Genomic DNA, 12,620 nt, shown 5'->3' on the forward strand with positions numbered 1-12,620 from the left:
AAGATAGTATGTGTTGCTGCACTGTCCAGAAGACATTGGTACTTGGAATCAACTTCAGGTAGATTCATATCTTCATAAATAAATATGCAATTAGTTTAGAGAAACGATTATAATAAAATACTTTATTCATGAAAATTAGAAATTCATAACAAGGTAATTGAAAAATACATAAGAAAATATATAAAAACGATACATGACATAGTTTAGATGGGGTATTTATATGTTACTATTATCCCCAAATATCAGATCATTGCCACTGTCAGGGTTATCATTGAAGAAATCAGATACATCAAAGCTTGGCCCTAAGGGATTTTCCTCATCTACATAATTTGCCTCGGCAACTTTTCCTTTGCCTTTTATGGAGGCTTGGTACAGATCTACCAAATGTTTTGCAGTACGACATGTTTTCCCCCAATGGCCAGTCATGCCACATCTAAAACATGTGTCTTCTCTTTTGAGGGGCTGTGCTTTTGATTTCCCTGTTGATGCCCTTTGTGATTATTATTTCTAGGGTCCAAATAACCCCTGCCACGACCACGACCACGGCCACGGTGGTTTCCGCGTCCTCTACCGCGGTGGTTAAATCTTCCACGTCCACCTCTATGCGCAACATTTTCCTCAGGTGGGTTTGAGCTTTCAACGGCATTCGCTTCATTGAATGTCATAGACCCAGTTGGTCTAAGATTATGGTTCTTTAACAGAAGATCATTATTCTGTTCAGCAACCAACCATAGAGAAATCAGCTCAGAATATCTCTTAAAGCCCCTCTCTCGGTATTGCTGTTGCAATAGAATATTATTCGCATGAAAGGTGGAGAGGGTTTTCTCTATCATTTGATCTTCTGTGACCGCTTGATCACAGTATCTCAGCAATGATACAATTTTGAATAACGTGGAATTATATTCACTAACACATTTAAAATCCTGGAACCTCAGATTAGTCCAGTCAAATTGAGCCTTTGGCAGGAGCACCCTTTTATGGTGTCCATATCTTTCTTTAAGACTATCCCACAACTCTTTGGGATTCTCCACCATCAGATATTCAGTTTTCAGGCTATCATGTAAATGATGCCTTAAGAGGACTGTGGCTTTGGCCTTTTCCTGCTCGGTGGCAGTTTTGATTTCTGTGGTGCCTGGAACCATTATATCTTTTATGGTATGATCCAGTCCTTGGGCCTTTAAGTTCATCTGTGCATCAACAGTCCATTCCAGAAAATTGTGCCCAGACAAGTCTAGCACATTGAATTGTCTTTTCATCAAATCTCCCATTTTAACTACAATCAAATAATCATTAAACTTAGTAATCAAGATTATAATTAATTAATCATATTCATAATAATTAACTATTAAAATTTTATGTTTTCTTCTCCCCCTTAGTTTATTATTATGAATCCCACATAAATAAATCAAATAATTCATGGTAATGACGTTAATTAAAAGCGAAAAAAAATAATGATAACATTAATAATAATATTATACATATGGTTAAAAAAAATTTATAAATGCGACAAAATGCAATTAATACATCAAAATGGAGAATGAAGTACTACAAAAAAAATTATGCATTTTGTTCTTACTTGCCGGAAATAAACAAAAAAAATGGAGATCTTCATTTGTTGAAAATTATGAAAATCATTAATGCCATAAGAAGGACTACTAAGGCCATCATTAAAACAAAATATTGTTTTAATTTTCTTAAATCTTACTCGAAGGTGAAGACGTGTGGAGGGTCGGGGTTGCCGGCCGGAAACATGTTTGATCGGAAAATTGGAGGAGGAAAATTTTGTGTGGTTTTGGATAAAAAGTAAGAAGGGGATAAGATGTTGTGTGGTGAAAATGGGACGGGTAATCCCCTTTTATAGGGGATAAATCATGATTGTATTATACAATTTGTTACAGTAAACTGGTATATTATAGTCTAAAGAGGTTAATAGTTTTATTACTTACTACCAAAAAAAATATCACTGTGGATTTGAAAAGAAATAATGGATATATAGAATTAAAATGGTAAAAAGATATCCCCGGGATGCAAGCCGTAATGGTCCGAGAACCCTAGTCTGTTTAAGAGATCGTGGGTTCGAAAAACAAAAATAAAGATGTAGCTGAAAATAAAGGCTACATCGTTTTTACCAAAAAAAAAATTATTTTATTTTAAGTGTAGTCTAGCTATATGCATGTAGGCATGCAAAGGAATAGTATATATATATGTAATGATAATGCATGGCTAATATTACTATGCATGCAGGTAGTACGTAAGAGTGCATATATACAACTATGCATGAATGAGAAAAAAAAACAACCAAGTGTCATAAATGTAGTACACAAGCATATTCTCCTTTTACCAAGTTGATCATAATACCGGTAGCAATGTGAACTCTCTTTTATGATTAAAACGGGTGTTTAGAGTTTCTGATATAGAGGATCCCAAATATGGGCAACTATAGAGCATACTCCTCAAAATATTTTGTTAAGAATATATACTATATTTTATAAAATGTTTGAGTAACAGGTAAAAAATATACCTGAGGAAAATTGGTGCTGATAACGTGTTGTGAGGTAATAGAAAGAAACCGAATGATTTTACTAACAGATAAGCAAAACTCAGATATATATTTGTATTGAGTTGCTCGGTGAAATTTACAACTTGAATGTAAGTATTTATAGGGAAACTTAGTTACTATTGAAGTATGACACATTTGACTTTTACTACAACTAGTTGTTGGCCCGTGCGCTAGCGCGCACGGTCCCCCAAGTTACGGAAAATAATTACCAAAACGCGAAGCAAATCCCGAGCATAATTATTACATAGAAATAGACGAGGACATGTTTGATTGCAAACTAACTTTGAACAATACATGAACTAATTAATACTACCTACAAATTCAAAATAACAGTAGTAGAATATTAAGCAATGGCAGGCTCCTGTAGTAATGTAGTATCAAGCCTCCTGGTTTCTTGCCTTTTGTAATATCAATCTGTTGACACATATCCATGTCATCTCTGCCAGGAAAAAAAACTCTTACCACTGGCAAGCCTCCTATAGTGGCAATACCCATTCTTAATACAAGAGTTGACAAACCATTCTGGTTATATATGATGGTCCACTGGCAGACGATTCACTATGCATTGCACAACCGATGAATAGTCTTGTTTCATAAGGACAGGTCTAGGCTTCACTAATAAACAGAAGTGTATAAAATGGGATTACATGTGAGAACTGGTGTGTGACAAGGCTTGAGTTATTCTCAACCGTTTACTTCGCCGAGCTACAGGTGAGGACTGGCTTAGCAGCAGCTTATCTGATATCCATGGAGAATAAACAACAATTAGCAGCAAGACATACATGAGTACCAACGTAGACACATGTTATCCGAAAAGAAAAAACATAGAGCATAGAAAGTTAGCCATCAGGTCTGATGAATGTTGCACTGACAAGGGAAACACGAGCGACCAATTCAGAGGAATCGAGTAGGGTTCTGCAGCACACAAAGCGATCAACATTCAGAGGCATCCATCTAGAAAATTGACATCCGTCCAGAGAATTGCAAGTGATAAAGCCCCTTTTCCAAACTTCCTAACCCACACTTTAGCTCTCCTAATATCCTAATAAGAGAACCTACCATTATAAAAATCAGGTAACAAATAAAAGAAGAACCACACCATCAGGTTCATTTCTTTAGCAACCTAACCGAGCAATTAAGCCAAGTGAAGTAGTGGACCAACATGTTTTCTGGGTTTCTGATCATTAATGAAAAGTTGTAAAAGAAGAAGAAATTCAGCTATATAACTTGAAGAACAAAGACTAATCACACAGCCAATTACTAAAAACTCTAATAAACAGCAAATGGATCTAGGAATTGGTGTGCCGCATACATCCAGTAGGAAATGTCACTCCTAATTTGTTTAGTTTCTTTTACTCTTAACTAAAATAATGGGGATTTATTTCATCACCAAAGCGTTTATGCTCACGTTGATTGTAGAAAACAGGAAGACCAGATAAAAAGCAAAACAGACAGAATGCATGCCAAACTATGTAGTTGTATTAAGGTAGTGATTGGTGTCCAGAACTCCAGATGAAGTGAGAAGAAGAACTTGGGACTTCAAATACTTTTAAGGACCAAGTCCTATATATACCTCGCAGATATTGAAGGGTGTCAGCACTCCCTGAAGTGAAACTATATTGTTCAAATCTCCAGTAAGTGAAATCTCTAACATGAACCAGGAAAAAAAGCTCAATCAATGACTCAAGTGGGAGCGATACACCTCAACCAGTTGAGGTAGTTGACACAAAGAAGGCTGGTAACTTTCTTATTGAATGAACCCTACAAAAGCATGGCTTTAAATATTGTTAATCAGACGGCACACATTTCGCTCCAACCTGCAGAACGTAAAGCATTAACTATTTCATTATAGTATGAACTAACTAAATGAGAAGGAATGTCGTATGAATATCACATGGGCAATAAGGGGGGAGGGGGGGGGGTTGAAGTGATTTCCAAAGCAACAGAATAGTACCTTCCGATCAGACCTGACAACAGACCACTTCTTATACTGCAAATGTAAATACAACCACAGTAAATCAATAGTTATGGCCAACGTTCGTCAATTAGAAGACTATATAGAGCATTATCACAATATCTTATCTTGGGTGTTAAAGAAAAAGAAACATAGTAAACAAATGGAAATTAGACAGATTCCAATTTTGAAACATCTCATCTAACAAATATCGTATATGTTGTTACACAATGATCACCACTATCTCTAGTTTTCTACCAAGTGACGGAGTTGAACCAACTGGGAAACCTAAATAACGTAATAACAGAAGCCAAACAATTTGGTAATTTGGTCACAATCTAGGATAGTAAATGGCCAAGCTTCTGAGGCAACTTGAAGATTCCATTCAAGCTTAGGCCCTAGGTTCAAGAGAAGAAAGGTATCTTGTCCTAAATCCGTCTGATATATTGAAGCCACCATATCACTGGACTACCAATAAAATTTAGGGTTGAAGCCGCAAATAAGCGGGAGATGGCAGCACAAAGCAACTTGAGCAGTTTTATCTCTTAAAAAGCCAAACTATATTAAGTAAATTGATGATACGATTGCAAGTTATAGTTACCTTCGACAGGCTGGAGGGAAATGCTAGCATCTTCCATAACTCCCATAGTTAGAACTGTCTTTACATCCATTTTTCCTTGATTTAAATGTAAACCTGCAAAAGAAGCATGCAGAGTACCTAAAAACTCCAAACTGAAAGGTGACAGAAAAGCGAACATTTACCTAAAACTGTCAGATAATGCAAGATACAACCCAAGAAATAGAAACCCCATTTTTCCCGTTCATAGTTGTTCCGTCCCGCAAGGTATTAAAACAAATATTGTGAAAAGGTTATAGGTATAATTTGTTAAAATTTATGCTCGTAGTCGCAAGAGAAAACACTTCTGAAATAGATTAGTGTACTTAGGTACACCAGCCATTTCACCATTTTAAACATTGTATACTTGTATTGCATACGTACCATGCTATTGTGTATGATACGATATAACTTCGAGGGCATATTTGTGTCAGGGAGGCTTGAATTTCAAATTGTGATATCTACAAGGTTAAACAAATTTAGAACATCTCCACAACAAACTTTTCACAATATGCATCATACATGTGGAAATATGATCAACAACAAAAGGGTCATCTGCTAGAGTTTGTGTACATGTGAAAATACACCCCACGTCTTAATATTAGACTTGTTTCAGCAAAATGGAAGTCAGATAAGATCACAAAACTGGTTCTTTTGGAATAACCAGCCCACTCTTGGAAAAAAGCCTCAAACAATCAACTTCGGTAGCTAGCAGCAACAATGTTTCCACCTAAAACAGACTTAAAAGTATTTTTTTGGCCATTTTCAAACTGCAACCAAGAGATCAAGATCAATATATTGAAGCCATCAATAAGACACTCTTCAAACTTCAGCAAAGAGTATCACAAAGATACAGACTACTTTCTAGAGATAGAAGAAACAAAAAGGCATGTTGCATGTATCAAAAACTTGCAAAGCTAAAGCATGATGAAATAAACTCAACAGAATCAGAACACATTAAAGTAAAGTTTCTAGGACTAAAACATGAAAAATAATACATAAAAGGTGATGAGATCATCTCTCGTTCTCTCTATCATGGACAAGGTAACCACCAAGCCCAAAATTTTGGAACCAACCTCTCTCATACAGATATGACATAAAGGAGTGTTGTACAAAGACACAATTTATTTTATTAATATACGCCTTAAACTGCAATAAAAACAGCAAAGTTGTAAGTAATGAGCACAAACATTTATAGCACCTGAAAAACTATGTTACTGGCGTCATTGATTCAGCATAGTCCATTATTCAGAAAAGTTGCATTCACTAATTGTAGTCTAGGAGAGCAGCAACCTCTCAAATGTTGGCAAAGCTTATATTATTAGTGCTTAGTCACTTTGTTTGACATTAATACATTCATGTCTCCTGCTACTCTTCCCTGATTGATTCTTTTGCATTTTCTTGTTCTTATTCTTCCTTTTTCTTCTATGCTAATTTTCTATAATTGAGTGGATTGAGTTGGCTGAGTAATAAATATCCCGATTCCTAGCACGTTGCCACAGGTGAGTAAGTGTTGAGTTAAAAACACGGCTCGGGCTTTAAAATCCCTTGTTATTCTGGAATGTTACAGTTTACAAGTAAGTAAGTGTATATATCAATTCTTGTTGATACTACTCAGTTGGATGATCCAGTGATGTCACAGGACTTCACCTATATGGGAATTTGTTTTCTTAATTTCAGGAGGGGTGTGAAGGATAAACAAATTATTATTTCAGGAGCTTTGTTTTCTTCAAGTTTTTTTATTGTCAGGTCTCCACAGTTCATTTCAGACTTTTTCTCTTTGAAAAATGGATCAATCCAGAAGAAAAAAGTTAAAAATCTCACCTATTCAAGAAGATTAAAACTGGATCCATTTTTATAGTACATCTTTCTTCAGGTATTGCACCGTAAGGTGGTGCATTGGAATGACTACGTGCATTATGTACAGCTCGTCTAAGATGGTCATGTTAATGCTAATTTCCTTAGGAAACCTAAATGTTAAGAAAATCTTCTATTAGAGACTTGAGATATAATGTTACATTAATTATAACCTAGAAATAAGCAGAATAACCTACACTGATAAACTCGAATCACCACCTTGTGTTGTTCATAAGTCATAACAGATTGGGCAACCTATGTTAGTATCAGTTTTCTAATCAGTTGTATCAGGTTCCTGAAATTAACCCACAAAAAGACAAAGACATAATTTAAAAGTAGATAAAGGGCACGAAAGAACGTATATCTATAGATCTCCGGAGTTAATTAAATATGTCCTCCAGTCACCAGAGTGTCCAGAAATTATTACATGGCAAGGAGATTTTGTTAAAATACCCATTTAGTAACCTTAGTCTCGTACACATTAGCACTTTTTGTTCCAATTTTTTTGGCAATCCACCTAACGGTTATCGCTACATGAGACTTACAATTTCTGTTTCTTTCCTAAATTTCTAGTATTTTTTCAGGATTTTTTTACAGCACTGAGCCTCTTATAATTTTTCTAATGAAAGGTGTCAGGCTCACAAATAAACTTCCACAAACATCCACTTTCATCTCTCACCTCCATATAACCGTTCAAAATGTGGACCCCGCTAATATATCCTATATCATTAAACTCGATACGAAATTAAATCCAACCTAATGGTCCCAAGACGACCTTTAATATATGATACATGGATTTCGGCAATGTCAGATAACAAAGGAATGGTTAACCACGACAAAGAAAAGAAACGGAATCCAATGAGTAGAAGAAGTAACAAATTACAAAAATACGGAGAAGTGGTCTAACTACTATGTGCAATTCATCTAAAAATGCATGGATATGCTATGGCATGAAATTCTAATGTAACACTACAATAACACTAAACTGTCACCATGCCTTGTCTGAATTTACTTCACCAAGGATTCATGCACCAAGAAATGAAGGAAGCAACTATATCAAGTAGGAGGAATTAACAGAAAAGGAAAATGGCAACAGGCAACTATGATCCACAATATTGATAGACTGATCACCTGGTCAGCAAGAAGGGTCACATTTGAACCAGCACTCCAGCAGTGAGTGCAACAACTCAGAATGAAGCTCCGTTTCACTTTCACCAGCATATAAGCAACTTGAATCCTGTTTATTTAATTATGAACATTAAAACAAAAGAGATAAGACATAAAAGCTTAGATACAGAAAACCACAGCCCAATGCAGTACCTCAGAAAGAGCTCCATCACTATCTAAACTATTTCAAAGGCATAAAAGCTTAGATACAGAAAACCACAGCCCAATGCATTAAAATTCAAAGGCTTTCCCTATTTCCGCTACATGGATGCTACACAAATGTCTTTCTTGAGGAGCGAAACTTATTCAAATTACTCACGTACCCTTTGAAATGGTTTTTGAGACTAAGACATACGTAGGCAAATAGTTTGAGTAGTCTACACATACTTGCATGAAACACCCATAGTTTCCACCACCATAAAAAAATCAAAATCAATTAGCAGAAGAGTAGAGAAACACGCATGAGAAGATAAATAAAAGCCCAATTTCTCACCTTTTAATTAACTAACAAGCATCAGGCTAACAGCAGCCACACCAATATTACTACAGATCAATACAACCATATTCAACTATTTTATACAAACATCAACTGAGAATGGTTAAATGTAAGGAACAACGGAAGTAACGATTTTAACAGATAACAAAAGGAGAAAACCTAATTGGTCGGCTGCTTTAATCACAAACACACGAAGACCTTTACCTAATGAAGATGTTGATCCTACACATCCGCAACAACCTCTAATATGAATCATAATAAACCGCTAATTAATGAAAAGAATGTTGTGAAGTGCATAATTCTATTCCCACAAAAAGAGATAAAAAGAGATAGATAGATATTATCCTCAAAATCGTGATAAAAAGAGATAGATACTATTTACAAAAAGAAGCAAACGGATCTTGCAACTTCACCAAAATAGCAACCACTCATGGAAAAACACACACAAAACCCCAAGCCCCAAAGGAAAGTCAAGGGAATAAAAAAAATGTGATGGTTAACCCTTTCAAAAGCCACTGAGGCACAAAACATAATGCATTAATTATATCTTTAAAACCAACATACTTTTCCCCTCCAAAAACGCGGAATTGAATATTCCATTTGGTGCCCAATATTCTATTGTTTCTACATTCAAAGGATACCAAATGCACAATCTAACCATCGAGATTGGCACATAACCATAATTAGAGACCTATATTACAAAGAATACAAGAAAGATTTTGCTTCACGTTATTGATGTTGGGATGATATATTTTGGTGAGAAACCTAACCCGTTACAATCATTCAGAAAGATATATCAAACACCAAAAACTACAAATCACTCCGCACAATAAACAATCGAGCACTATACCAACTCATTGTCACTGATTTACTAAAAAAAAGACACTCAAAACCCATAGTTCTGAAAAATTGAGGTGGGGTGAGAGTTGAGAGGGACAGCAAAAAGGCATTCAGCAATATATTCTTTTTCAGGTTTTGTAAAGGCATTCGATATGAGTCCTATACTATTTTTTCAGGATAGCTTAAGCTAAAAGAAGTCATAGTTAATGACCCAAATAATAAAATAACATGTTCAATGAAAACAAATATACCAATGAAAGAGTGACCAAAGATCTTACAATAGAAGAAGGCACCCTTACCAAAATATAGCTCAGAAGATTATAAACATAAAAACAAAGGAACGCATAGAAATTGCAAAAGTAAAAATAGTATACCCTTTTCGGGAACCGATGTTAGGTTAGAATCTCTTCAGAAGCCACCAGCTTATCTCCACTCCCTCCCTCCGTGGCTCCATTGCAATATATTTACCATTGGCACCCTCCACCCTATTGTGAGTAGCACCAGAAACTCCTACAGGCTACAGGCGCAACTTGAAAAAGGCCTTCCCCGGATTTTCAGGTTCTAAAATCATCACTCAAACTCCCCAACCTCAACCAGCACCACCAGCTGCATGTAACATAGACATCAACAAGAATATATAGTTGTATCTCTAACCAGTAGAAACTGGTAAATCTAACATAACCAACATAGGTGAAAGGAAAGAGAACTACTTGTCATTAAGTTGGTCCCTGTGTGCCTTCTCCCTGCAAGCTTTGGACCTAGATGGAGCAGATGATTAGGATCTCCCCCTACAATGCGTAAAAAGAAAGCTTAGGACTCGGGAACAGGATATGATGCAGCACTCCGTTAATAACTCACTACAACAACATTCCCTCGGTAGATAAACACAATGAGTTCATAGGGAAAACAAATTGAATATACTATACAGGGCAAGCAATATACTCCGGATTTTGTATAACTTTATATCACTCCCCTACCTCAATAAGGAATTTGATACTCAATTTATTATTATCCTACTATTAATGTCTTGCAAATCAACAAAGCCACAATCACTCACAACCCAAGGACAAAGGTTCTGCAGGTAAATCCATCCATTATCAACAACTTAGCACTTTTTGTATAGTGTTCCCAGTCAATCAACTCTGTTGAACTATTTTCCAAAAAATCAGCAACTGTAGACAATCAATCAAAGAAATCTAAGGATGCTAAATCTACAAAACACGAAAGAGAACTTAAAGCATACCTCTGTTTTGAGTTGTTCTCCTTAGGGCCCTCTGAATCACCATAAGTTCCATCTATTTCGGCACTGCGAAAAAAAAGGTAAACAAACATAAGAGCTATTAATCAGAAGATAAAAGTATATTACAGAGCAAAATCACAAGAATGCTATCAATTGTGTCATGTTTGCATAGACCAATACAAAAAATGTTTTTATTGCACTTGAACTCAGCCTTCTAAATAAAATAAGGTAAAAATTCATCCCAATACCGAAGGACAACTTGTCCCCAATTGATCATTTTCACCTTGAATTAAGGGTGTACAATGGAATCCCGCATCATTACTCCAAGTTCAAATCAAAGTAATAACGAGGATAGAGATATTACAGCCATGTCCTTGACCGATTCAGAGTACATGGACAATTTAGATGCCATAATTTTGCACCCGACATCACTACCATGATCTACTCCGTACTAAACCATTCAGTATTATATTAAATTCAGAGATAGTGTAAATGTATTATAACTTCAAAATCGAATAAGAGGCGGAAACAAGTTAAATGAGGAATCAGACATTCACTTGTAAGAATGAACTACTCCACTAATCAAAGAATATCATGACTTCATCAGGCTTCCTATATTCAATAATGTTCAGTAAAGTCATTATCACTTAATTCATTGGAGTTCAATAGAACAAATCATCATCAAGACTGACATTTACCGTAGGAACATTGCAAACTGAACAAAAGTTATTGGAAAAACCAGAAATAATTAAAACACAGTAACAAACCCTAGTTCCAAATTCTATCAGATTCCAGGAGAAGAAAGGCGAATCAAAAATTCAACAAAAGAGCATAATTCTACAAACTCAAATAAAAATAAAAACCTAAATAATTCATCCAAAATCAATAAATAGGCAATTTCCAAATTTTCAATTTGTAGCCACACAATTCAGCAAAATCATCAAGTGGGGTTAAAATTGAAAACCCTAGCCTCAAAAAAATTCATAAGAAAACAATATTTTCAACCCAGTAAAATAAAAAACAAATAAAACCACAAATTAAAAATAGAAATTAAGGAGAAATAATAATAATCAAAGTAACTCGAAGATATTAAAGGAAGGAGGGTCAGGTGAGCTAAACCATCAGGAATTACTTTCCGAACACCATTGATGTAAATTATAGCTTCATTTGATTCTTTCGCTTTAATCACTCCAATTTCTTCCTCGCTTTTCAACGATCCCATTTTTATTTCACCAAGATCACTGTGAATTATAAAAAAGATGGATCGCGAATGGAGAGATGGATCACCGATTCATGAATTTCCGTATACCTTAATCAAATCCTTTGATTCCAAACCCTCAATTAAACCCTGCAAATTCAAACACCCAATTAAACTAAAAAGCAACGAAATAGGGTAATTACTTCCACAATTAGATCTACATTTTGAAAATTCGGAGTAAGATTTCACAAATAAAATAAAAGAGAGATACTCACCTTTGAGAATCAAACGAATGGCGTTGAAAAAGAAACTGGGAAGGGAAGATCAGTGAAGGAGGCATCGAGGGCGAGAAAGAAAGGGAAAAACCCTAAAAAAAGGGGAAGCAGTGAACACTGAAGAGGGAGAAAGGGACGCACGTGGCATGATCTAGGAAAAAGGGCAAATGAGTAGTAAAGGGATATAGATGGGGGTAAAATAGTCAGGGGACTATTGCATGAATAGTGAAGTTCAACTCCACACTTTTAAAAGGTTGTAGATGAAACAATATGAATTGTCATTAATTTGTCAAATATGGGGAGCTACCATTGATTGTAGGACATTCACTATATGCACCGTCCTATACCATATTTAACACAAATAACAATATTGGGAAAATAGATTATTTTTAGGAGCTCTGCATCTTTTTTTTATTT

General features: G+C 35.5%; 1 protein-coding gene across 1 annotated transcript; it reads right to left on the bottom strand.

Moving 5' to 3' along the window:
* Positions 1-422: 422 nt before the first annotated feature.
* On the bottom strand, positions 423-2,593 carry LOC110775916 (uncharacterized). The gene is made up of 2 exons (XM_021980514.2): positions 2,522-2,593; positions 423-1,273 (listed from the first exon to the last, which is right to left on the bottom strand). Exon 2 carries the CDS (start codon positions 1,266-1,268, stop codon positions 423-425), a length of 846 nt encoding a protein of 281 aa, XP_021836206.2. The 5' UTR covers positions 1,269-1,273; positions 2,522-2,593.
* Positions 2,594-12,620: the final 10,027 nt, after the last annotated feature.

The sequence above is a fragment of the Spinacia oleracea genome, chromosome 4 (genome assembly GCF_020520425.1).
Source record: "Spinacia oleracea cultivar Varoflay chromosome 4, BTI_SOV_V1, whole genome shotgun sequence".
Taxonomy (NCBI): domain Eukaryota; kingdom Viridiplantae; phylum Streptophyta; class Magnoliopsida; order Caryophyllales; family Amaranthaceae; genus Spinacia; species Spinacia oleracea.

Coding starts and splice junctions, on each gene's coding strand:
- LOC110775916 (XM_021980514.2), bottom strand. CDS start 1,268: ATGGGAGATTTGATGAAAAGACAATTCAATGTGCTAGACTTGTCTGGG.